The 24,348-nt window shown below is 43.6% G+C and overlaps 1 protein-coding gene across 1 annotated transcript in view; it reads right to left on the minus strand.

Annotated features, from left to right (window-relative positions):
• The window catches only part of Napepld (N-acyl phosphatidylethanolamine phospholipase D), a 39,626-nt gene extending 20,325 nt beyond the window's left edge, over positions 1-19,301 (minus strand). Inside the window, exons 1-2 of the mRNA XM_051152112.1 lie at positions 19,045-19,301; positions 2,521-2,830 (exon numbers count right to left, since the gene is read on the minus strand). Coding sequence (XP_051008069.1) covers positions 2,521-2,814 — 294 coding nt within the window. The 5' untranslated portion in view covers positions 2,815-2,830; positions 19,045-19,301. The remainder of the gene's footprint in view (positions 1-2,520; positions 2,831-19,044) is intronic.
• Between the last annotated feature and the right edge of the window lie 5,047 nt (positions 19,302-24,348).

Raw genomic sequence — 24,348 nt, forward strand, 5'->3', positions numbered from 1 at the left:
TACCCTCCTTTAAAAAAAAGGGGGGGGGCTTCACTTAAGAATGCAGCCGTACCTGTACCACTTGTCAGGCTTGCTCGCCATGGCACGTACGTTTGTTTACTTACTCTTTAGCGGAGAACAGAGAGTGCCCTGCACATAGCATGTGCTCAGTAAATACTAGCGAAATACATGAGTGAATGGAGAGACTTGAGTTCCTAAGATCTGCAGTGTTTAGCCTATGGTAATGGACTTAATGTTTTGGGTTGGGGTTTTTTTGTTTTTTTTGGTCTGTCTATCTGTTTGTTTGTTTGTTTTGTTTTGTTTTTCCAGACAGGATTTCTCTGTGTAGCCTTGGCTGTCCTGGACTCTCTTTGGAGACCAGGTTGGCCTCAAACTCACAGTGATCTGCCTGCCTCTGTCTTCGAATGCTGGGATTAAAGGCGTGCGCCACCACGCCCGGCTGGCAATGTACTTATTCACAAGTGTATATTCCTCTACAGTTATTTTTTTAGTTTTTCAGAAGAGACAATATTCTCTTAAAAAACACTGGCCTGGCAGGTCCTCAGAAAGTCAGCCCAGCTTTTAGAATCTCTCACCTTGCTAGAAGGAAGATACAATCCTTCACGCAGCCAATTATTCTTTGAAATGCAACAATACTGAACCTATCATTGCTAACCTCTCTTTTTTTTTTTTTTTTAGAAGCTGTGCCTCAAAATCAGGAAGAATTTACACCAATGAAAAACACACAGCTTGGGGCTGGAGAGATGGCTCAGCGCTTAAGAGCACTGACTGTTCTTCCAAAGTACCGGGGTTCAATTCCCAGCACCCACATGGCAGCTCACAACTGTCTGTAACCCCAAGATCTGACACCCTTACACTGACATACATGCAGGCAAAACATCAATGGAAATAAAATAAAAAGAAATTAATTAATTTTTTTAAAAAAAGAAAGAAAAACACACAGCTCGCCTATCCCGACCTTACACCCAGTCTGGCCCTGTTTCTTCTCAGGTGGAGTATAACAAGGAGAAAAACAAAAAAGGGCAAATGAGGTGGCACACACCTGGAATGCCAGCACCCAGGGAATGAGGCTGGAGGATCACAAGTTCAAGGCTAAGGTGGGTTAGCAGCACGTTCCAGGACAGACTGAATTATAGAGGGAGTCTGAGTCTCAAACACAAAGAAACAAGACACTTTTCTTGTTCCTTTGCCTCATCCTAAAAAGCTCTGGAGATTAATGTCTAGACTGATTCTAAAGGGCCTTAAATACAATACTGAGGCCAGGTGTAGTAGCCATGCCTACAGTCTTAGCACTCCAGAGTTACAAGTTTGAAGCTGTCCTGGAATACAGAGCAAGATCCCTGTCTCAATAAACAAAACCAATTTACTGAGCCCTAGGTTTAATCCCCAACACAGCAAATATATGCATAAATATGTGTGTATATCTGCATACATATATACATATGTAGACATACTCTATATATATAGAGAGAGGACTATGAATATTTCTAGCATGAAAGTGATAGATTTTCTTTTCTTCCCACCCCACCCCACGCCCCTTTTCTGAGTCCTTCTGTATAACCCTGGATATCACTATGTAGACCAGGCTGGCTTTGAACTCAGAGATCCACCCACCTCTACCTCCTAAATGCTGGGATTAAAGGTGTCCATCACCACATCTGACATGATATAAGAATTTCAATCCTAGACCATAATCCATCTCCAACGTCACAGCCCCCTAACCTCTTCCCACTGGAGACCAAAGCCTTCAGAAATGCCAACCCCCCCCCCGCACCCAGTCTCTTCCTATCACCCCTCTACTCACAAAGCCAGATTCTCTAACTCCCCCAAAAGCTGGTCAGGATTGGAGTTAAGGAAAGCTGATAGGAAGTACAGGGCAAACGGAGAAGATGTCACTGTTAACAGGAACCATCACCTACTCATCACCCTGCCAAGCCTATCTGTGCCAAAGCGTAACAAACCACTGCTAATCATCTATACACCGCGTTCACACCTTGGCAGAGGACATCAGAAGATTTCTTTTCTAGCACTGGTGGCCAAGTCCAAAGATTAAGCGCACACTCAGGCCATGCCTTACTTGGCAGATCCCATAGTCCAAACTCCTAGCAGGCTGCTACTTTCTGGGATACCTGATGCATCTTCTCACCTTCCTAATGCGGTTCCTGCAACCATCTTAGCTGGAAAGCCTCTGCAAAACAGTTTTCTAGGACCGGCACACACACCCCTGAAGCCGTCTCCAAGCCCTACCAGCCAGAACTGACCGATCCAGCCTCTACTTCCCAATCGCTTTACCCCAGCCTCCGGCTGCAGACTGACCACAAGGGTCATTCATACACACTCCAAACTGCTGATCAGGAAGGAACCTGAGGACATGGCCACGGGGCTCCTTATGTCCCACCATACAGAAAGAGCTCAAATCGCTAAATAGAGGGTCATACCTCACAAAAGAAACCTAAGTCATGTATATGTATGTAAGGTGTTCACCACGCATTCACGAGCAGCCTGCTGCTGCCTACGTACCTCTTTGGAGCATGGAACGCTACTGTGATCTTTCTCCGTTATCAGCCATCTAAGAACATTTGGAATAGAGATGTTTTTCCACGTTGGCCATGGGTTAATAAATCTCCCATCTTTTCCTTTCTTTGATTTGGTTACATCTTCCTCTAGTCTGTAATCCAGTTTGAAGCTTTTTCTGGAAAACCTCGAAGATGTACTTCCTGCCGAACTCTGTACCGAACTTGGGCGCTTCCTTACGGCTTCTTTGGGATATTGGTAGCTTGTTGTCGGAGACTGGCTGTTTTCATTTTCATCCATGTCCCTTGGTGAGAAGCTTTAAAGAGGAGAAGAAAAAGTCATTAAAGCATATTAGACAGAATCATTCTCAGCCAATAATATTTCCCCAACCTTATAAGACCATTATGTCTCTATTAATTCAAAATTTCTTGCTGCAAAACACAACTTTGAGACCCAGTATTACTGCTTGCTAAAAAGAAAAGAAGTCTGCCTTCCCTATCGACATGCCAGGCAAGCCTTTCGGAAAAAAAAAATCCCTTCACTGTTGTACACTAAAACAACATTATTTCCCTAGCCAGTGTTTAGACATAAAATTGTCTGTTTCAGCAACATTCTACAGAGTAAACAAAAGCACAATTATGATCTGGATACAAAACAACACCCTCCCCAAAAAAGGCTCAAGTTGGTTCCCAACGGGGCTATTTTTAGGGGTGAAACTTCCGTCAAGTGCCTGAATAGTCGGGGCTCTACCTTCATCAAGGAAGTGATCAGCACATGGACCCCAAATCTCCATGGACCATGGAGGCTGCAGGAATCATGAAACAAGGTGTGTACACTGGGAGAGAGCCCACGTTCCCACCTCTCCCTAGCCTCCTCGGCTCCAACATCTCCTTCTGCCATGGTGTCACCCTCCCCACAGGCCGCGGAACCCTCTACTGTGGACCCAAACCTCTGCAAACCACAGAAAAGGAAGGTTCGATCCTTTTAGATTGCGTCCCTCAGGCCCATGTCACAGAAAACCAAAACCAAAACCAACCAAAACACCAACACAAGCACCTCTCCTCCATATTTTTGCAACTACAAATGTGCTTAAGAGTAAAGTACGAGCTTCTCAGTTTCCTCAAGATGCCTCAGTAATCCAAGTGGCTCACACATAACCCTGCTAAGCTTAGTCATTTTATACTAATGACAATCTGTGACCTCTTCCCCTAGAGAGTACAGCGAGTCCACCTGCCGAGGGAAGAGACAGCACACTAACTGATTTAGCAGTCACATCAAGGCTAAGTAACTCAGACTTAAAATTGCCAGGACACTGCAGTATTCTTGCTTTGAACAAATGTCCCATCTTTCCATCACTTTGATTTTCCCATCTGTAAAGCGGAGACAAAGGCATTACCATTCCTAGGGTTCTGGAGAAGAAGGCCGGAACAGCTACGCCAATGAAAGCACTTGGAGACTTAGGCTCCCACCAGCTCAGGAGACCTTGGCTGCGGGCACTGGCTGTGTTACTACCCGTACCGTCACCCATACTCAAGGCACTGAAATCCTTGACTGGAAATCATACAGGACCAAGAATATTTAGAAGTGGAAAATATGAAATTACCTGCCACAAAGAACTTCATTTCCTTCCTAGTATCGATTGTAGCAAGCACACAAACACTTGCTTTTTAATTGGTTTAGAATCAACGCATACATAACTACCCACCATATAACCCTGAAAAAAAAAAAAAAAGAGGGGGCAGAGTATGGTGACGCACGCCTTTAATCCCAGTACTCAGGAGGCAGAGACAGGTGGATTGCTGTGAGTTCGAGGCCAGCCTGGTCTACAAAATTAGTCCAGGACAGCCAGGGCTACACAGAGAAACCCTGTCTCGAAAAACCTTAAAACAAAACAAAACAAAAAGCACAAATAACAGAAAACCGAATGCTATTTTCATGGCTACAGGGATGATGAAATATAAAGGTGTTGGAGAAAGAGCGAAAGAGTACAAACCTCAGGAGAAACACATACATGCTCCAATTTTGATTCTCTAATGTGAGGGTAAATAGTCAGCCATCTGGAGAATAACCACTGATGACGAGAAACCACAGCTAACAAAAACCTAAGCACACACCGTTGCTGGGCCACCACTCTCTGGGGGAGGCCTGGCAGCTGAGAGAGGGGCCCATGAGCGTCATGTCTTAGGCAAACAGCCTTTCTAATACTTTTTCTCACCTGTAAAATACCTACCTACCCAGCCTGTGGAGGTTTCAAAGGCGTAGAGGAGATAAAGTGCACTAAGTGCCTGGCACACATAAATGCTACCATATTTTTTAGACCATAAGACGCACTCTTTTTTCCCCAAAAGCATGGGGGGATTAGGGTGCGCCTTATGGTCCAATTGCTGTTTTTCTTGTTTTACTGCTCTAAAAACTGAGTGCATCATATGGTCAGGTGCGTCTTATGGCCCGAAAGATATGGTAATTCTTTTTTCTCTAACCTGGTTAGTTGACCAAACATCTAAATTCTTTATGTTCTAAAGTTTAAAGTGTCCTGGGTGAGGTGCCCCAGCTCAAAGACTGTGACTATCCATTAAAATTCAGCTCATTTATCAGATGAGGCCCAAGAGTCTAGACAGCTTACATGACTATACAAACAGATCACACACCGCATGCTACCCTTTGCGATAATGAACAGCTTCTGAGATATATGCACTTGTCATGTGTTTATTTACACACCTCTTAATACAGACATATGTTCTAATTGTACTTACTAATTAAACATTGGCATAGTTTAAAAAAAAACAGTATAAAGCAGAAAAGAAAAATGAGTATTTTGCTTCAAAGACAAACAACAACAACAACAAAAAAACCCCAAAACAAAACTACATCAAAATTAGGTTTAGGATACAATAGTTAGTGGTCTGAAACACACAAGGCTAGAAAGGTTTGTTCAGAAGTGAAGCCACCCTTCACACGTGGACTGCTACCCTTCACACCTGGACTGCCACACCAGGAAGGTTTGTCTACACTGAGGGCAACTGCAGAACACTGAAGATGCTTAAAGAAGGTTCATTAGTAAAGACAACTCTGGTAACAGGATAAAAAATGAAAAGAAAGGTCTCAAAACTAGAACCAGGCGTCAGGGCATGGTGGCACACACCCTTAAGTCCAGGGTTTAGGAGAGAGAGACAGGTGGATGTCTGCGAGTTCAAAGCTAGCATGGTCTACATAATGAATTCCAGGACAACCGGAGCTACGTAAGAGAGAGACTCGGACTCAAACAAAGAGACAAACACCAACCCTAGAACAAGGCAGATGGATTACTAACTAGAAGTAGAAACCTAGAACACCCAGTAACAGCGAAGCACGCAGCTACAAGTTCACACATTCCATTTAAATTTAGGGAGCATAAGCTCCCATTTCTAACTGAAGTACTCACAAGCAGAAAGCCTCAACAATAGAAAATGAGGCAACAGTGCAAAAATAAAAGATCATTAGAGTACGTCCAAGAGTCAATAAAAACATGGAAATCAAGGAGATGTGAAAGCTTCTGGGAGGTTGGAAGTTTTGGAAACTATGGGGTGAGCTAATAAAGAGGAAGCAGTTGGTCCTGGCTGCACCCCAGTAAGGCAGACTTCTGACCTGCTGGATGTCAAATACGGTTTGACATCGTGGGAAGCAAGACTCCAACAACAAAAGTCAAGGCACCTCATGAAAATGAACAACCGTGGCATCCAAGCCGCTATGAGGGACTCAGAGTGACAGCGAACGGACAGAGGCATCCGGAGAGTAAAAAGAGAGTGAAAGATACATTGAGCGATGTTTGTCTCCCACACAATATGGTTTTCTGGGGTGCTTGCTCATTTTCACCCTAGCCAATCTATAGAATAGGTCTGCACACCAAATGACCTTCCTGGCTCTATACCTCCCATGACCCCCATACAAGCATACACTTATAATCTTCAGAGTTGGTCTTTTTATAGGCAAGTCTCATGCAAACGAAACAAAAGAGAAAGGCCCCGAGGGTTCCTCCTGCAAATGTCAGCAAGGTGGTCAGAAAAGCTGAGGTGTCTTGCCCTGCTGCTCACGCTTCCTTTGCCTCCAAACACCACCCCTCCGTCTGTGTTTCAGCGGTGTTGGCTCCTACTCTGGGGGCACCAAAGATCCACAGGAATTTTACATATGATGTTCCAGCATCTGTGGGAGAGGAATGCGGTGCACAAAAATTAGTAGTCACAGGAGTATGTGTTACTTCCGCGATGTTACACTATGTGCATGCAATTCTCTCTGCAAGAGAGTGAGCCGAGAAGCAGGAGAGGTGAGCCCTGACAACTGGGAGTGCTACTTTTGGAAACAAAGCCCTGAGAGGCCATTCAGGGAATGTGAAAAGTGACAATGTGAACTTTCAATGCCTCAGAGGCATCCAGAGCCTGCCTGAGAGCTCAGTCACGAGAGGGCCCCTTACTCATCAACATCAGCCTCTGGTCACTCTGTTTAGTGTCTACAGCAACGATCTCACGAAGGGCGCCGTTGAACACTAGATGGAATGACACAAAACTAGAAATGAGCTGTATGTCTTTTTGTTTTGTTTTGTTTTTTGAGACAGGGTTTCTTTGTGTAGCCTTGGCTGTCCTAGACTCACTTTGTAGACCAGGCTGGCCTCGAACTCACAGCGATCTGCCTGTCTCTGCCTCCTGAGTGCTGGGATTAAAGGCGTGTGCCACCATGCCTGGTGAGCTGTATGTCTTGAAAAGCTCCTTATTTGAGCTTTTCAAATATAAAATATAAATGTTACCAAAAAAGGGGGGGAGGGGGGCAATTCCATATAGTAACCACCAGTATTAACTGCCCCTTTAACCTGTCTCTAAGCAAAAGGAGCTCTGACCCTTGACATTTGGTGAAGACAAGCCATCCAAGTACAAATATTTTACTTCAATGACTGCACACATGGGTAAAATGCTTTCTTTTTTTTTTATTTTTAATTTATTCTTGTTACATCTCAATGGTTATCCCATCCCTTGTGTCCTCCCATTCTTCCCTCCCTCCCCTTTCCCCCTTATTACCCTCCCCTATGACTGTTCCTGAGGGGGATTTCCTCCCCCTGTATATGCTCATAGGGTATCAAGTCTCTTCTCGGTAACCTGCTGTCCTTCCTCTGAGTGCCACCAGGTCTCCCCCTCCAGGGGACATGGTCAAATGTGAGGCACCAGAGTACGTGAGAAAGTCATATCCACTCTCCACTCAAGTGTGGAGAATGTCCTGTCCATTGGCTAGATCTGGGAAGCGGTTTAAAATTTACTGCCTGTATTGTCCTTGGCTGGTGCCTTAGTTTGAGCGGGACCCCTGGGCCCAAATCTGCCTATAATAATGTTTTACTTGTAGGTTTCTAGGACCCTCTGGATCCTTCTACTTTGCTATTCTCCCATGCGTCTCTCATTTAGAGTCCCAATAGGATGTCCTCCCCTCTGTCCCAGTTTCCTGGTAAGTGAAGGCTTTCGTGGAACATGCCCCTTGGGCTAGTATGCAGAGATAAGTGAATATATACCATTTAAGTCTTTCTGCTTCTGGGTTAACTCACTCATTATGATAATTTCTAGCTCAATCCATTTATCCACAAATTTCGGGAATTCCTTGTTTTTAATAGCTGAGTTCTGTTTCAGAACTGTTTCATACATCTGACATTTAAGACGTGCCAACTCCCTAGGATTGAAAGTACTGCTGCTCTATCATTTGAAAAGTCGGAGGGAAAAAAAAAAAATCACACCAGTATAACACACGTTTGGGGCCTGAACATTTGCATGAAATATGAAGCAGCAGATTGGAATTCCTACCACAGACATTTAATAAATGTCCAGTGACTCTTACACAACAGTAATGCCGATCGAACAGCTGGAAAATACGCGGCGCTGTATTTCCGGATGTCACACTGGAGAAAGCTACACTTACACTTTGCTCGCCTCACCTCTGTTTTACTACAAGGCATGCGTTAAAAACTAACAATATCCCAGTTCTCTGCAGTGCCTGGAAAGGGCTTCAGGAGAGCTCAGTGAACTCTACCATCTGGGAAATTCGCTAAGGCCCCAGGAAAGACCCCTACAGAGACAGAGCAAGCTGGTGTGAGGGCAAATATGTCCAAGCCTGGGAACTATGCTGTGTAACAAAAGGAGAATGTTCTGTGTGAGGCTCGTTAATTAATTAATTATATAACGATAATAACTATTTCATATGCATATACATTATACATATGCATATATGTGTGTCTATATACATATGTATGCATGTATATAGACACACATCTATACATCTGTCCAACAGCATCTTGACAAAGAGACGTGAACCCAGGCTCCTGGTTGTAAACATCAAGTCCTGGTTGCAGCACCAAAATGAACGGATGACACCACAGCTTAGTACTCTGAAGCACCAAACACAAATTGTTATCTGTACTATGATTTATATTTGGTAAAAGAGTGAAAAAATGTAAAATATTCTTACCCAGTCAAGATGCTTACCAGATGAAAGTCTCAAAATACAAGTCAAATTTAAAACTCTACATTGCTGAAATTCTTCTATTTCTTCCTTGATAATTTTATGTTTAAAAAAAACTATGACAATATTTGTTTCCTTACACCTTATTGTAGGGGAATGTTAATTCAGAACATGGCTATTCTGGCCTGTGATCACATCCAAAGATCTTCTAGGTCTGTGTGATCTGGATGGAATACAAACATACCTTTAATCTCAAATTAAAGTTAGCTTGTAGAAGGTAGAAGCCATGTTTGAAAGTGATGTCTAATTGAGTGGCAGAAAAGGTGACGAATCAGAGAAGATTGGACAGAAGAGGCTGTTTTACAGAGAGAGCAGACAGTTTTACCAGGACAGAATAGAGATGGGTGGCAGAGAGAGAACTCAGGTGAAGACAGAATGAGCCAGAAAATGAGAAGAAGCCGGAAAATTAGAGCAGATCGCTGAGTTAATCTGAGGCCAAGCAGAGCAATTCTAGGCCAAGAGAGAAGCCAGATTAAGTCAGTCAGCTGGGAGAAAAGTTTGAGCCAGAACAGCTGACTTGAAGCAGCCAGCCCATAGCTCAGTAAGAACAAGTAAGAGTGAGCTGATTAAGCAGTAAGTCTCAGAGGCTAAACCACTGTAGGCCTAGGTTAGATTGTAGGGAGGTTAGAAGCTTCCAGGACTAGCCCCAGGTTAGCAGAAGGAGGCAGAGTCCCAGCCAACAATTTAGCCAGGAGAATAAAAGTTATTTTTATACCTTATAGAATCATAGTATTTGCTTAAATTTTTAAAAAAAAGGTTCTCAGGCCGAGCGTGATGACACATGCCTTTAATCCCAACACTCGGGAGGCAGAGGCACGTGGATTGCTGTGAGTTCGAGGCCAGCCTGGTCTACAGAGTGAGTCTAGGACAGCCAAAGCTGCACAGAGAAACCCTGTCTCAAAACACCAAAAACAAAACAAAACAAAATTCTCAAATTTGTTTCATAAAATTCTAATCTAACTATAGACAAAAAATGACTTGAATAAGTAATTGACAAAAGAATATTAAACAAGCATATGCAAAATCCAACAGTCAACTCTGAGAAGAATAAATGCAAAATACAATTCTACTCTTTGGAATATGAATTGAAGAAGACGTTTTCTTGCAAAAGGATTCCTTCAAGGTCACCAGGTGCCCCGACGACAGGTGCCCTGACAAGGGTGTCTTGACTGAGCATTGTCAGCGGCTCTATATATTCTTAACTATAGGACTAATTCAGTATATTAAATCAAAAGTCAAGTCACAGGCTACTAAAAGATTTTTAAGTCACTAAGATGTCTGAATACTCTAGATGACCCCTCAACAGGCTTTTCCTTTTAGGTTAAGTCAGAAGGTAAAGATTTGATGACAATTAGAAGCAGCAAAACAAGATAACCAAGCAGCTTCTGAGCAAAGCCCCAGGGAATAAGAACACCTGCGGCTCCTGCAGAGGACCCGGGTGTGGTCCCTACCACCCACATAGGGGTTCACAAGCACCCTTAACTCCAGTTCCAGGGGCTCTCACACCCTCTTCTGACCTCCTTGAGCATGAGGCATGTACACGCTGCCCATATATATGCATAAAACCCATAAATCTTACCAAAACAAAACAAAAAAACAAAAAACTTCTGAAACACCTCTTAACTGAATACAACTGGATGACTCAGGATAATCATATTATAACAAATTTAGAAAATATGCATAGAATGTTTCTTGAAATGACATAATTATCCCTTCTTTAACATTTTAAATAATACTAACCATAAAATGTAGATCTGTTCCTGGTAGTTATAGTATCTAAATGCCACATGGAACTACACAGTTGAAGAGGTGGGGAGGTGAAAGCAGGGAAGCCTGGAAGCTGTCTTTGGAACTGGAAGCCAAGCTTAAAATATGCTAGGGTTGTGAGGGTTCCTTCACTTTCCCTCAAACCAATGCTTTAACAAAACTACCATCCCAAATTTGTGGGTATTCTTTTCCTCTGCTGACTCGGTCATAACTAACAGTAAAAGAAAACTTTCTGGGGCTGGAGAGATGGCTCAGTGGTTAAGAGGGCCACCTGCTCTTCCAGAGGTCCTGAATCCAGTTCCCAGCAAACACATAGTGGCTCACAACATCTATGATGTGATCTGATGCCTTCTTCTGCAGATAAAGCACTCATATGCAATAAATAAATCTTTAAAAACAGAAAAAAAGAAAAAGAAAACTTTCTGTGAGCAGGGCGCGGTGTAGCAGCCCTGTAATCCCAGCACTCCAGAGGCAGAGGTAGGCAGGTTGGCAGATCTCTAAGAGTTTGACACCAGCCTGGGCTACAAAGCGATTCCAGGACAGTCAGGGCTGTTACACAGAGAAACCCTGTCTTGGAAAACTAAAAAAGAAAATTTTCTGTGCAAACACAACACATGAAGAAAAAAAAATGGAGAACGTGTGTCTTTGTGGCAGTGCCCGGCTCAGCTTCCAACTTAGGTATGTGCTGCAACTTGACTGCATTCAATTCTGCGGCCTTTAGAAAGTCGCCTACCTTTGCTGAGACGCACTGTCCCTCAGCTATAAAATGAAGAAAACTGGGCCGTGGCGCTAAAGCCCTTCCACCTCTGGAACTTTAACAATCTTAGCCATGCCGAGACTCAGCACCTGCCTCCTCGAACAGGGCCTTGCCCTAGCCAGCCAGCTTCCCCCTCCACCTTCCCCCCATCCCTGACGCGTGCCATTCCAAAGCCTCTGTCCAGTCACTTTCCCTAAGCTGACTGGAAAGAGACTCACAAGGTATTTTTATCTGAAAACAGTTACTGGAAATATAAAAGTCACAGGTTTAAAGAGAGGCCAGTGATCTTTCAGGGCATCTCTGACGAATGTGACACAGACAACCACTGCTGGAATGGACCACTCTAAGTTCTAGTTTTCCAGGTACAGGGGGAAGGGAGAATGGGGTGGGGGTGGGGAGCTCCAACCTAAGCAGCCATATCCACATCTGCTCGCTACAGATGTTTACAGAAGGCCAGCTTCGAAGGATGAAATTGGTAGTCTTTAGAACAAACCATTTTTGAAAGCAGTGACCCAAGCTCACAGAAGCGCTCGGGCTCCTCGTTAAGGCGAGCGGCTCACACTGACAGTCACGTGACACACAGGGTCACGACACTGAAAAAGACTCATAACCTCCTGAGTGTATGGCCAACAAGGGACTTGACGTATGTGTTAGCCATGGGAGGCAGAAGTCACTAAAGGTTGCCGGCGCCCTGGATTCCCTTAGGAATGAAGTAGCAGACTTGTTACTCTCAAGGTGCTGCGGGGTCACACCCATTGAAAGAAAGGAGTGAAATGAGAAAAAAAAACAATGACAACAACAACAATAAATAGTAAAGATGTGTACAAGGGAACCAGGCCCAGGCACTACTGAAGAGATCCGGCCTCTTCAACACAGGCCAAGCATCACAAGGAGCCTGGAGGCAGTTTCGGGTCAACTAATAAAACCATGAGGTTCAAAGTAGGTTTTGAGGCCCTTAAGTTCAATGCAGTATACTGTGTTAATGAACAGGAAGCATGCAGTAAATTATAAAAGCATAGTTTAAAACAGAACATAAGTAAAATACGCTTAACTTGACTGTCAGGGAAAAAAAAACCACACGTTTAAAAATCAATACTTCTAAGCCTTGTCACTTATATTCCCTTCTAGGCGTTAGTTTTATGATTCTCAGTCCAGTATCTGGCACACAGTAAACCTTCAAGAACTATAGCCCACTGTTTCACTATGCTCTGAGACACTGATCTATGTGGACTAAGGACAAAGGCATAAGTAAGCTGAAGTGGATCAACTCTAGAATACGCCTTCACTTTTATATCTGAATCAGGGAGGGCTTAGTGTTCTTGGAATTCATGCAGATCTTAAAAAATAAGACCATTGTACCCAAAACTCAATTCCAGAGCTCCTTCCGGACTCACGTGGGAGCCCTCCCTCATAAGCCTTCAGAGTCTTTTGGTTTTGAAACTACTAATAATCTCCTGTCCTCTATCCCCCTTCATCCCCTGTCACTGTCCCCCAGGAGCAAAGGCTGCAATGCTAACACAGACCAAGCACTTCCCACAATGGGGACAGCACGAAGGCCAGCAGGGCCAGCTGCAGATAAACCACGACACTACAGCACTTGAGTGTCTTGCCTCTTCATTCAAAGATCACTTATTCCAGGACTTCCCACCTCCTGTTGGTCCTCAAACCAACCTGTCAAGAAAGGCTGTGACCCCTCGAATGTGACTGACACACCTTCAGCCCCTGATTCTCACGGCTGACTTGTACAACAGGATTGACTATGGAGATTTTACACTGTGCCTGAGGCTGCTAAGGGGACCCGTGGCTGATCCCGATTCACAGTCAAGGGTCAAGGGTGAGACCCACTTGTGTACTTTGTCACTAATCGCCAGCACAAAGGGGTTCAGGCATTTAGGAAGGTCCCAAGGGTCTTGCTGGGTATTCTAGAAGTTAGGCTAGCTTGGCATGAATCTTCTCTTCCACCACTCAGACACTCTGCCCTACATAAGTGCCATAATCCTGAGATAGACTATTTGCAATACTGGATTGGGAAGGCTGCCCTGTCACCTATAAAGTTGATAAGTTTAAGTCTATAGTCTTTAAGATATACTCTATTCACTTGAGTTCAGTAATATTACAATATCTAGCAGTCAATAGAAACATGCTAAGTGGTCAACAAATACTTGTGGAATAAACAAATAAAGAACAGGACTCAAACTTCTAATTGCTTTCCATGGCGTTCCATGGAGGACAGGCTGGAAATCAAATTAAGAGCAAAAGTAAATGACAGAGAGACTTAAAAAAGGAGTATACAGGTGTATGAGGTAAAGACTAAGATAGATCTACCATAAAATCCAGGCTCCCTTGTTCTGCTAAGGGCAAAACACCGGGTCGCCACATCTCCAGTCTTCCAGCAAGGGATGGTCAAGTTGGTTAGTCAGACTCGGACCAATGAGTCCCATATGGTGCTTCCAGTAGTCTCTCTAAGAGAAAGGAAGTCACTCTCCAGATTCCTCCTGCATCCTACACGAAGCCATCTGGAGCCCACACCCTAGGAATGGCGCTCACCACAGGAAGTGAAACCACTGCAGTTTTGTACTTTTCCCACTTGTAGGAGAAACAGATTTAAGCAATTTCCCAATACTAACCCTGTCCAGTGCAATTGCCATAACTGGAAAGCTTCTGAACAACAATAACTAAAGGTAAGGCTTGCACAAAGTCAAAAAGTTAGTAATGGCTGACCCCCCAGACCCCCCCCCATGCTGATCAAACCCCAAACCCATGCTCCCCACAGTACCGAACAGTTGGTAGTTCAAAATTTACTGGAAGGACACTCAATGTATGTGATACACCATTAACCCCATTTAAAAATAAAAAAAAGGCTACAAACAGCACACATACATGAACATACATGAACATGACAAATAACAAAAGTTTGCATAGAAAAGCAAGCCAAAATTAAGGAATCAACACCTCTCCAACACTAGTGCAAAGGCGTCCCGTCTGTGAAATGGTATCAGCACCGATTTGAGAGATCATGGTAAACTAAACTCTTGTGAGAGAGAGAGAGGTAGCTCGCAAGCTGAAGAAGTTGAACCAAGTCCACACCGCCCTCCTCAGTCTCTTCCTATTTGAATATCTATCCCATAATAAAAGCTATCACATGTGTGAGCTCCATACAGGCAAAGCAGGTCAGGCCACAGAGTGATAGAATGTTCCCAGGCCCTGGATCTGGCCAGAGGCCAGAGGAGTCTAGACTGTCTATTAGCCATGCTCTCCCCTTTATTATCCTTGGATAATTAAGATTAGATCTCACCTAAAACAGCACTCAAAGAACACAGTCAGTATGGGGAAGAGAAATGGCACATTCTACCTCCAGTCCAGGACTTTGTTTAGTGAAGAAGAAAAAAAGTAATTAAGTCCAGAAACTCTTTCCCTCCCCCACCTCTGGCTCCTTTTTATTTTTTTATTTAAATAATTAATTCAGATTACATCCCGAGGCCGGGCATGGTGGCACATGCCTTTAATCCCAGCACTCGGAGGCAGAGGCAGGTGGACTGCTGTGAGTTCGAGGCCAGCCTGGTCTAGAGAGTGAGTCCAGGACAGCCAGGGCTACACAGAGAAACCCTGTCTTGGAAAACTAAAAAAAAAAAAAATTACATCCTGATTGTTATCCCCTGACTTATATCTTCCGGTTCCCCCCTCCATCCCTCTTTCACCCTATTCCTCTCCCCTAGGCCTGTGACAGAAGGGGATGTCCTTCCTCCCCCACCATATGATCTCAGCTTATCAGGTCTTATCCGGGTAGCATGCTTACCTTTCCTCTCAGTGCCACCAGGCCTCCCCACCAAGGGGAAGTGGTCAAATAGGAGGCACCAGAGTTCATGTCAGAGTCAGTCCCCGATATCCACACAACTGTGGAGAATGAGCTGTCCATTGGCTAGATTTGAATAGGGGGTCTAGGTTTACTGCATGCATTGTCCTTGGTTGGTACAGTAGTTTGAGCAGACACCCCCGCCCCCAAGTCCAGATCTGTCAGCCTTGATGGTCTTCTTGTAGGGTTCCAGGACCTTTAGGCATCAGAGAAATGCAAATCAAAACTACTCTGAGATTCCATCTTACACCCATCAGAATGGCTAAGATCAATAACTCAAATGACAGCATATGCTGGAGAGGATGTGGAGAAAGAGGAACACTCCTTCATTGCTGGTGGGAGTGTAAACTTATACAACCACTTTGGAAATCAATCTGGCGCTTTCTCAGAAAACTCAGAATAGGACTACCTCAAGACCCAGCTATTCCACTCCTTGGAATATACCCAAAAGATGCTCCACCACACAAGGACATTTGCTCAACTATGTTCATAGCAGCCTTATTTGTAATAGCCAGAATCTGGAAACAACCTAGATGTCCCTCAGTCAAAGAATGGATAAAGAAACTGTGGTACATTTATACTATGGAATACTACTCAGCTATTAAAAACAAGGAAATATTGAAATTTGCAGGCAAATGGATGGTACTAGGAATTATCATCTTGAGTGAATTAACCCAGACCCAGAAAGATACATATCGTATATACTCAGTTATAATTGGACACTAGCCCAACAGAGATGTCCTCTGAGAGTCTTCATTTGGTGGGGGATTAGGACAGATGCCAGAAACTCTTGAATCTATTAGGTACTTTAACTTCAGTAGAAGAGGGAAACTTAGCTTCTCATGAGCTCTCTAAGCAAACTAAAACAAAAAACAACAACAACAACAAAAAAAAACCCACACACTTAAAAAGAAACAAATATCTGTGTAGGCTGCGCAAGGGGCTTCAAACACAAAATAACTTTCAAAACAAATTGCTGTGGCCATCTTAATAGCTGTAGGCCAAGGCTCTGAAAGAAGAAACAAGTGACCAGTTTAAGGACTGGTGGTATCGTGGGAAAGCCTAGTGCTTCTTTACTCCCTTAACTTTATTCTTATAACTGAGGAGGGTTACAAAATCACACCTAATTCATCAGACATTAACTACTTGGTCTGCATGTTAGTGTCCCTTAATATGGGAAGGTTCCAACAACATAAACACAAAACACGCTCTGTTAAAGAGGAAAGGGGTTGTTCAATGTGCCAGGAAGAATTCATTCTTTCTTCCTCCCCCCTTTTTTTTTCTCAGTCTTGCTCGGTATCCCAAATTGATCTAGAACCCCTTCTGTAGCCCAGACTAGCCTCCTACTCAGAGTCCCTAGCCTGCCTCTTTACCTACATGCTGGGATTAGAAGCATTCTCTCCCACACCCAGCAATAAGAACTGTTCTTCAATCACACTTTTAAATTATGCCAGTCCACCTAAATGCAGCCAATAACACTGACCTTTCCCAACTTTTTATCCAGGTTAAAGGTGCAGTCTTTATTTCGTTGGCGACCTATACTGTGCTACCCTGGCGTGCCTGCTTCATCTGTCTAACATGAATCAGAGTCGTTGGCCTACAGTACCCAAAAGCTTTCAAATTCCTGTTTTTACCCATGCAATAGTATTAATACAGTCATGTATTTTATATCTACAAGATCAACCAAAAATAAACATACAGAAATACCTCGGAAACTGATTAAGTCAGAATAGATTGTCGGTAGGCTGAGTAATACTGCTTTATATATGTTCTACTCCTGGGCCTATCCATATAGAATCTGTTGTAAATGTCGATTAATAAAAAAGAAATGTAATAGATGGCTACGAAATTCAAAAGGTAAGTCAAGTAAAGCACTAGGTGATAGACATGTAGGATTCTTCAGTACTATAGGAGTTCGAACGAACCATTACTTGAACCTTACAGTGGACATCCCTGGAATTGATTTGTACGCCAATCTTTTACCTTCACAGGTTTGCAGGAGGAAAATGTTCTTTAAGAAACGTGCTTGGTTCATCTCCCAAAGCGTAATTGAATGAAAACATTTTTACTTGTACTTACTTCAATCTACAATACCTAGATAAGCAGGGCATTCCATACAGCCACATCCTTACCCACACTGAGTGAAAAGGAATGGAAAAAGCCACCATAGCTATTGCTATTCACGAGAGAGAGAGAGAGAGAGAGACAGACAGACAGAGAGACAGAGACAGAGAGAGACAGACACACAGAGACAGAGAGACAGAGAAAAGAAAATTAAAGTCAAAATAAAAACTAAATTTCCACAAAAAGCCCCTTGGCTTTCTAACTAAATACTTAAAGGAATATAAGACATCTTTCAAACAAATAGATAGGGATGACTTACCTACTAAAGTATAACCGAAAGCTTATCAAATAAAGCAACCCAGGCCTTATGACGGAATGCTTATGTTAAAATGTCTTCAGACAGTCATACTGAACAAACTTTATAAATCAGTTTTGGAACGTAGACTCTGTCCATTCCAATTGGGATTTGTGAGTGGAAATGGAAGTATGCTAAATACACTAAGGATTTTTGTCTCTTGGACACTTGCTATATAATTCGTGAAGCCAGAAAGTCTGCAAAAATGTTAACAAAATAAAACCTTTGAAAATTATGGCTGCATTTCCAGTTGATTTACATCCGTTTTTAAGCCCCCAATTCTGCTTAGATTCTGATTTTAAATACACATATTTGCCCTAAACTTCTTTAACAGAGCTAATATTTCCATACAACAAAAAAAAATCAAACTATTAAAAAAAATACAGACTGTTGTAAGATACAGGTAACCATTCTTTTAAAGATTATGTAAACCATGTCGTTACCACTAAACCCTATGCACTGTGACAAAACAGGTATAATAGCAATGGTAAGATTTACTTCTTCATTTCCAGAGAGGTGTGTCACAAGAGTGACTTTCTGACTTCATGCTAAGCCAAAACCACCCGTGCAAGGCACAGGCATCACAATAAATAAAGCAGCCCACAATAAGGGCAAAGCAAGAAGTCCCAGGCCCTTTAGAGGTTGTTGGCTTTTCTCATTCCCTTAAATGTTTTCTGGGTCCGACTGAGTGTTGCACATCATCCAGGTTCGACTGCAGACCGTGAAAGCATATTAACAGCTACCAGGTCCATACCGCGCTCCTTGGGAAGGGGAGTCCACCTGACCCACCTTCAGTAATACCCAATCTGAGGAGCAAGAGCAAGACCAAAAAAAAAAAAAAAAAAAAATCGTCTCTGGCCATCCTTCTCCATCCTGCCTCGTGCTTTGGTCATTCTGTAGTTAAATAAGTTACACTTACTTTAACAAAGATTCCTGCCCCCCCCCCCAGGATAAATATTACAGGTGAAGCCCGAATTAAGTTGCTCTGAGTAAGTTGTGGACCCCAAAATGAAGATACACCCACTTGTATTCCTATCGTGAAACTGCAACCTGGGAATCTACAGGAATGGTGGGATCTTAAATCCCAAATATAGCTACTCTCCTCTAGATGCCTAAAAGTACGGCGGCTCTTCACCCCGGTGGGCCCAGAGATGCAGGCTTCGCAACTCAAGAGGTGCGATCATTCAAAAGAAGCCTGCCACTCACAAGCGCGGCAGCTCCGGGAGGAGGCAGGGCTTAGGGACTGGAAAACCTACTCGAAACCCGCTGTACTTCACCGAGGTGTCCAAACAGCCCCAGAAAGGCTGCACCACGTCGACACCGGGACGAAGGAGCAAACCACCCCCGAAGGAGAACCGCGGCCGCCAAACCGCTGTACTGCCTCCCGCGAGGATCCAGAATAACAGTAGAGAGGCTCCGAGGCAGGCGCGCAGGTTCCCGGAGAGCCTGGGCAAGACGCAGGGGGCGGGGCCGTGGGTGGGCGGGGTTGGAAGGCGGGGGCGGAGTTAGAGGTGGGAACAAGGTTAGAGAGCGGGATGGAGCGCGGGCAGGCGGCGGAGTCAGCTCTCGAGGGCGGGGCAAAGGGGCGGGCTCACCTTGCCCCCTGGGCGACCCGGAGCGCAGGGCGTTGCGTCTCCTCCCCGGAGGGCCTGGGTTCCGCGGGCCGCGGCCGGTGCGGTGACGCCCTACGCCCGCCCTCCTCGGCCTCGTCGCGCGCTGCCGCGCCATCTTTGGTGTTGGCCGTCGTCGCTGAATGTGCGGCCCCAGGCTGCAGCCCAGGTCCTACCTCGCGCCACCCCCCTTTACCAAGATGGCTGCCCAGCAGGCAGGGGCCTCGAGGCCATCATGGTGAAGTCAGCGCAGCGAGCAGAGCTGATTCTGCAGAACCCTCTGGCTAAGGCCGAATTGGCTCGCGGAGCCTTCCGAGTACATGAACACTCTCCTCGACCCCAGAGACAGTTGCTAAAACCAGTAGAACCCGGTTGACCAATAGGCCTGTCATGGTAGAACAGCGCCAACACGCATTCTTTGACTTAAAGAGCTTGGTTACAGAGACACTAATTACAGTTTCCTAAAGTAAGTACTTAGTATCGATGGCTCCACCTCCGTCTATGTTCAGTTACGTTTAAAATTGTGTCACCCTTCTGGCATATGGCGTTCTCTTATCTCGGGATAAGACCAAAACATTGTAAAATGGCGATTCTGAATTTCTTAACTGGTTGAAATTATTTCAAGAAGTGACTTACAAAGTCATCGATGATGAGTGGATGGGTTAAAAAAAAACAAACCTGATACTCTGTCTTTCTGGGATATATTCACAGACCAGAACCAAATAGACTGAGGTTGTGTTGGCAAACTGAAAAAGAAAAACCAGGCATTAATACAGATATGATAAGAAAATGCAAACCAAACTGAAATGCATTTAGAAAGTAAATGTAATCGTATGATACTGCAAGACGTTGTGTGGATATATACTTTGTTTCCTCTGGGTAGCTCGCTGTTGTAACTGATTGTTTTCGTTTTGTGGGCTTTAAGGTTAGGATGCTTAACAGCTCCTTTGTGCCTCGGTGGGGCTGAGTAATCCTTGGCATGCACCAGCAAAATAAAATAATAATAATAAAAATTACAAAGCAGCACTACAAACCCAAAGGAAAGATTGAAATTCCTGCTCCCGTGCTCAACTTACGTGTTCTTTGCTAAGGCACTTTAAACATGTCATTTCTTGTCCTTATTCTATCAGTCATTGTGAAAACATTTTATATTCACGAAAATGGTTATGCATTTTTATCCCGTTTAAGTAAGTTTCAAACACAGTACTAAATCACTTAGCTGACTCCTTTTTTTTTATTCATTTATTTTCATGTTATGTACATTGGTGTTTTGCCTGCGTGTGTGAAGGAGTCAGAAACTGCGGACCAAGAGTTACAGGCAGTTGTGAGTTGCCATGTGGGTGTGGGGAACGGAACACAGGTCCTCTGGAAGAGCAGCCAGTGCTCTTAACTGCTAAGCCATCTCTCCAGGCCCCCTAGCTGATTCTTTTAAGAAGAAAGATTCTGGTTTGATAACCACAATAACATTTTCATACCTGTAAGAGGTCAGTCTTGGCTCAAGCCCCCTTTCCCCCCCACAAGACCAAGTTTTCAGCATAAGGGATTTATGTGCCCCAGAGAGACAAAGGGCTGCAGAGAATAAGAGACAAAAGAACAGGAGACAGAGGACAAGCCAAAGGGGAAGGGGTGTCTGTCCCAGAGGACACAAAAGACTGCCTCTGGATAGAGAGGAGACAGAAGTGGCACATTAAGCAAATGATGGTTTATAAAGATAAGTGGGAAACCCTGTGTTAGGATGAGCTGTTTAATTTTAATTGGGCATGTTAATTAAGTGAGCCAAAGGGGGCTTTTGATTGCTGGGCTTTAATGCTTTGATAGCTGGACCTTGGTAGTCAGCCTCAGGAAGAGGAAGTGGCCATATAAGGGAAAAGGCCTTGGCTAGCTTCAGGAATGTAATCTAATGGTTTTGACCAAGGCAGAGAGAATGGGGGTGGGGGTGGGAGGTGGGGGGAGAAGGGCAAGGCCTGCCAGAGTTCCTTCAATACCTAAGAAAAACAAACAAAAACTAACCCCTTCCTGTTATGCCATATGCCAAGTGTTATGATAGGATCAGAAAGTCTTGCAGCTGTTTAGGGGCGGGGAAGGGGGGGAGTGGCGAGAGGGGTGTTCATTGATTGTGTATTTGCTGTTTGCTTGTTTTTCTGAGCTTACTAATATATTACCCAGCTTGTTTTTATGAATAATCGACTAGAATATTTATCTAATATTTCAATATATATTTCTATCCAGGGAGGGCAGATGAGCTTTTAAGTTTAAAAAAAAAAGAAAAGAAAAGAAAAAAATGTTTATGTGAGGGTCTTCGAATTGTAATTCTAGCAGCACAGATGACAGTATATCTACAATGTATCCCATTTGGAAAGGGTTTGATCCTTTCTAAGGATCAAAAAGAGAAAGTTTACATGAATTACAGGGGTATGTCAAGCATTCTGTTTGGAGGAACAATTTACATCTGTGGCTCATTAGTACAGCACAGAGCAGCATGGAGCATACAGTGTTCCAAAAGAGGGGTTAGTGTATACAATCCTAGCATATTTTTTCTAAAAAAAAAAAGGGGGGGGGGAAGCTTCTTTTGGCAGGTCACCAAGTTTGTAGAGTGGCCGCCTAAGCACAATATGTGAGTCTGTGGGTCAGAAAATGAAGTAAGCCTTAGCATACATCAGTGATGGACAGGCCAGCCCTCAAGGGCGTTTCCTTAGGAGCCCGTGTTTCAGATAAGCAAGTTCCGGTGTGTATCAGCAAAGCTATTCAGTAAGGTTTATTTTCCCATCTTGTCTAATACTACAGAAGTTTTAGGATTATATAAGAATTAGTTGCTTTCCCTAGACAAATAAAAAGAAAATGGATCAGTCCAACAAATTCTATCATGCAAGACAAAACCTTTCTAGTTTGCTTTCCTTCACTAGGAGCGAAATGAACACTGCACCCTAAGCATTTTGCTCGGGGTTTAATTTTAGACTCTGACCCGCTGAACTGAGTGAGCTTTATTTATCTTTCCTATTTATGTCACCCTGAGGAAGTGGAGCACTCAGACCATAGTGGTAGCTGCTTGTTTTCTCAGGTGCTGATTTTTAAATATGAATGCTATAAAGAAGAGGAGTAGCTAATGGCCAATGAAATTCTTTTTCAGGAGACCAACACTAGAGAACTATTTCTAGAAGACTTTAATTTAATCAGAACCACCCACTCAAAGATTTCCTACCTATTAAACAATATAGGCAAGCGAAGAAATCTCAAAGTTGAATAGGAAGGAGTTGGGGAATAGGGAGAGTGAATATATTCAATTTTATGTTGTAGGAAATTCTTAAATAATTAATGAAAATGTTTAAAATATGTAAAACATGCATACTGCCAAGTGATGACAGGAAGGCCTTTAGACAGCTAAATCTAATTACTGCTTTTTAATTAACTATCTTTGACCTGAAAAAATATCTCTTCTACATCCCTAGTACTCTTAGTCCTAATCCTCCATTGTAGTTGCAACATTCTGTTAGTCTAAAAAAAACCAGCAGGGATTGAGACATGAAGGCAGGGCGCTGGGAACAGTGAACAGTTGTACTGCTTTGGACTATTAGTCAGCAGCTATTGGCGAAAGCCCATATGATTTCCATTTGGGTCAAGCTTTTTTTAAAGAACAACTTCAACGCTCATAAAAATGCTTTGTCTTTTTATTGTGGGAAAAAAAAAAAGCACATGAAAATTCACCTTCTAATCAGCTGAAATGCACAGTTCAGTTGAGGTGAGTGTTGAGGGCTAGCAGGAGGTCTCAGCAGGTGAAGGTGCTTACCATGCAAGTCAGCTGACCTAAATTCAATCCCTGGAACTCAAGTAACAGTGGGAGGCAAGAACCAGTGCCCCAGAGCTCTCTCCGTTCTCCCCAAACACACCTTGGCACACATGCCCACACACATGTCATGCAACACACACAATAACGATTAATTTTTTAAAAGATATTGTTGAATGGCATTTACCATGAGCACATGGAGACTAGGCTATTGCCCTCTTCCCTGCCAACATCACACTAGAGCATCCTTCTCAGGTGTATCTGATTCTCCATAAACAGCTCTTAAGGAGCGTTTCTTGTCTTGTCTTTTCTCACCTACCTTGTGTTTCCATTGTCTCCAGACACACATCGGTGCATATCTTCCCATGCTTCCAATTCAGAGCCTAGGATATTATCCTGTGTAGTAAACTGAATAATCCCATCACCACCAATAACCCAAGAGGCTTACTTCCTGACTCCTGTGAATGCTACCTTATATAATGTAATGCAGTGATTAAAGACCTTCTGTTAAATAAGCTAGCCTGAATTACCCAGGTGGGCTCTAAGGTAATCAGAGACGTCGTTAGGAGAAGTAAGAAGGTAAGTAGGCCAAGGAGACGTTATGACAGCACAGAGGTTGGGCTGATACAGCCACAGCCAAGGGAGCCTCTAGCAGCTTCTAGAAAGAACCAGTCCTCCTGACAACTTGACAATAGCTCTGAGAAATCTGTCTTCAGAGTTTGGCCTCCAGAACGTTTGTGTTGTTGTATGTCACTAAGTTCATGCTAACTTATTCGAACAGCATTCGAAACCCAGTAGATTCTCCCTTAAGCAGTTTCTAGCAGTGGATTTAAAAAAAAAAAAAAAAAAAAAAAAACATTGTCCAGTGTGAGGCTGGGGGTGTAGCTCAGTGGCACAGGACTTGCCTAACATGTGCAAGGCTCGCACCACTGCAGCACACACAGGTCCAACATAAACATAAATCTATAATACAATATCAAGTTAACATAAAGAGCAGGCATGGGGCTATAGCTCTAAGCTCTGTGCAGTGACTCATGGAGTGAACTCATCAAGGCCTAGTTTCTAGACTTTGGGGACCAATATTATTTTTTTTAATTGAAAAATAAAATCATTCATATT

Source organism: Acomys russatus, chromosome 10 (genome assembly GCF_903995435.1).
Source record: "Acomys russatus chromosome 10, mAcoRus1.1, whole genome shotgun sequence".
Classification (NCBI taxonomy): domain Eukaryota; kingdom Metazoa; phylum Chordata; class Mammalia; order Rodentia; family Muridae; genus Acomys; species Acomys russatus.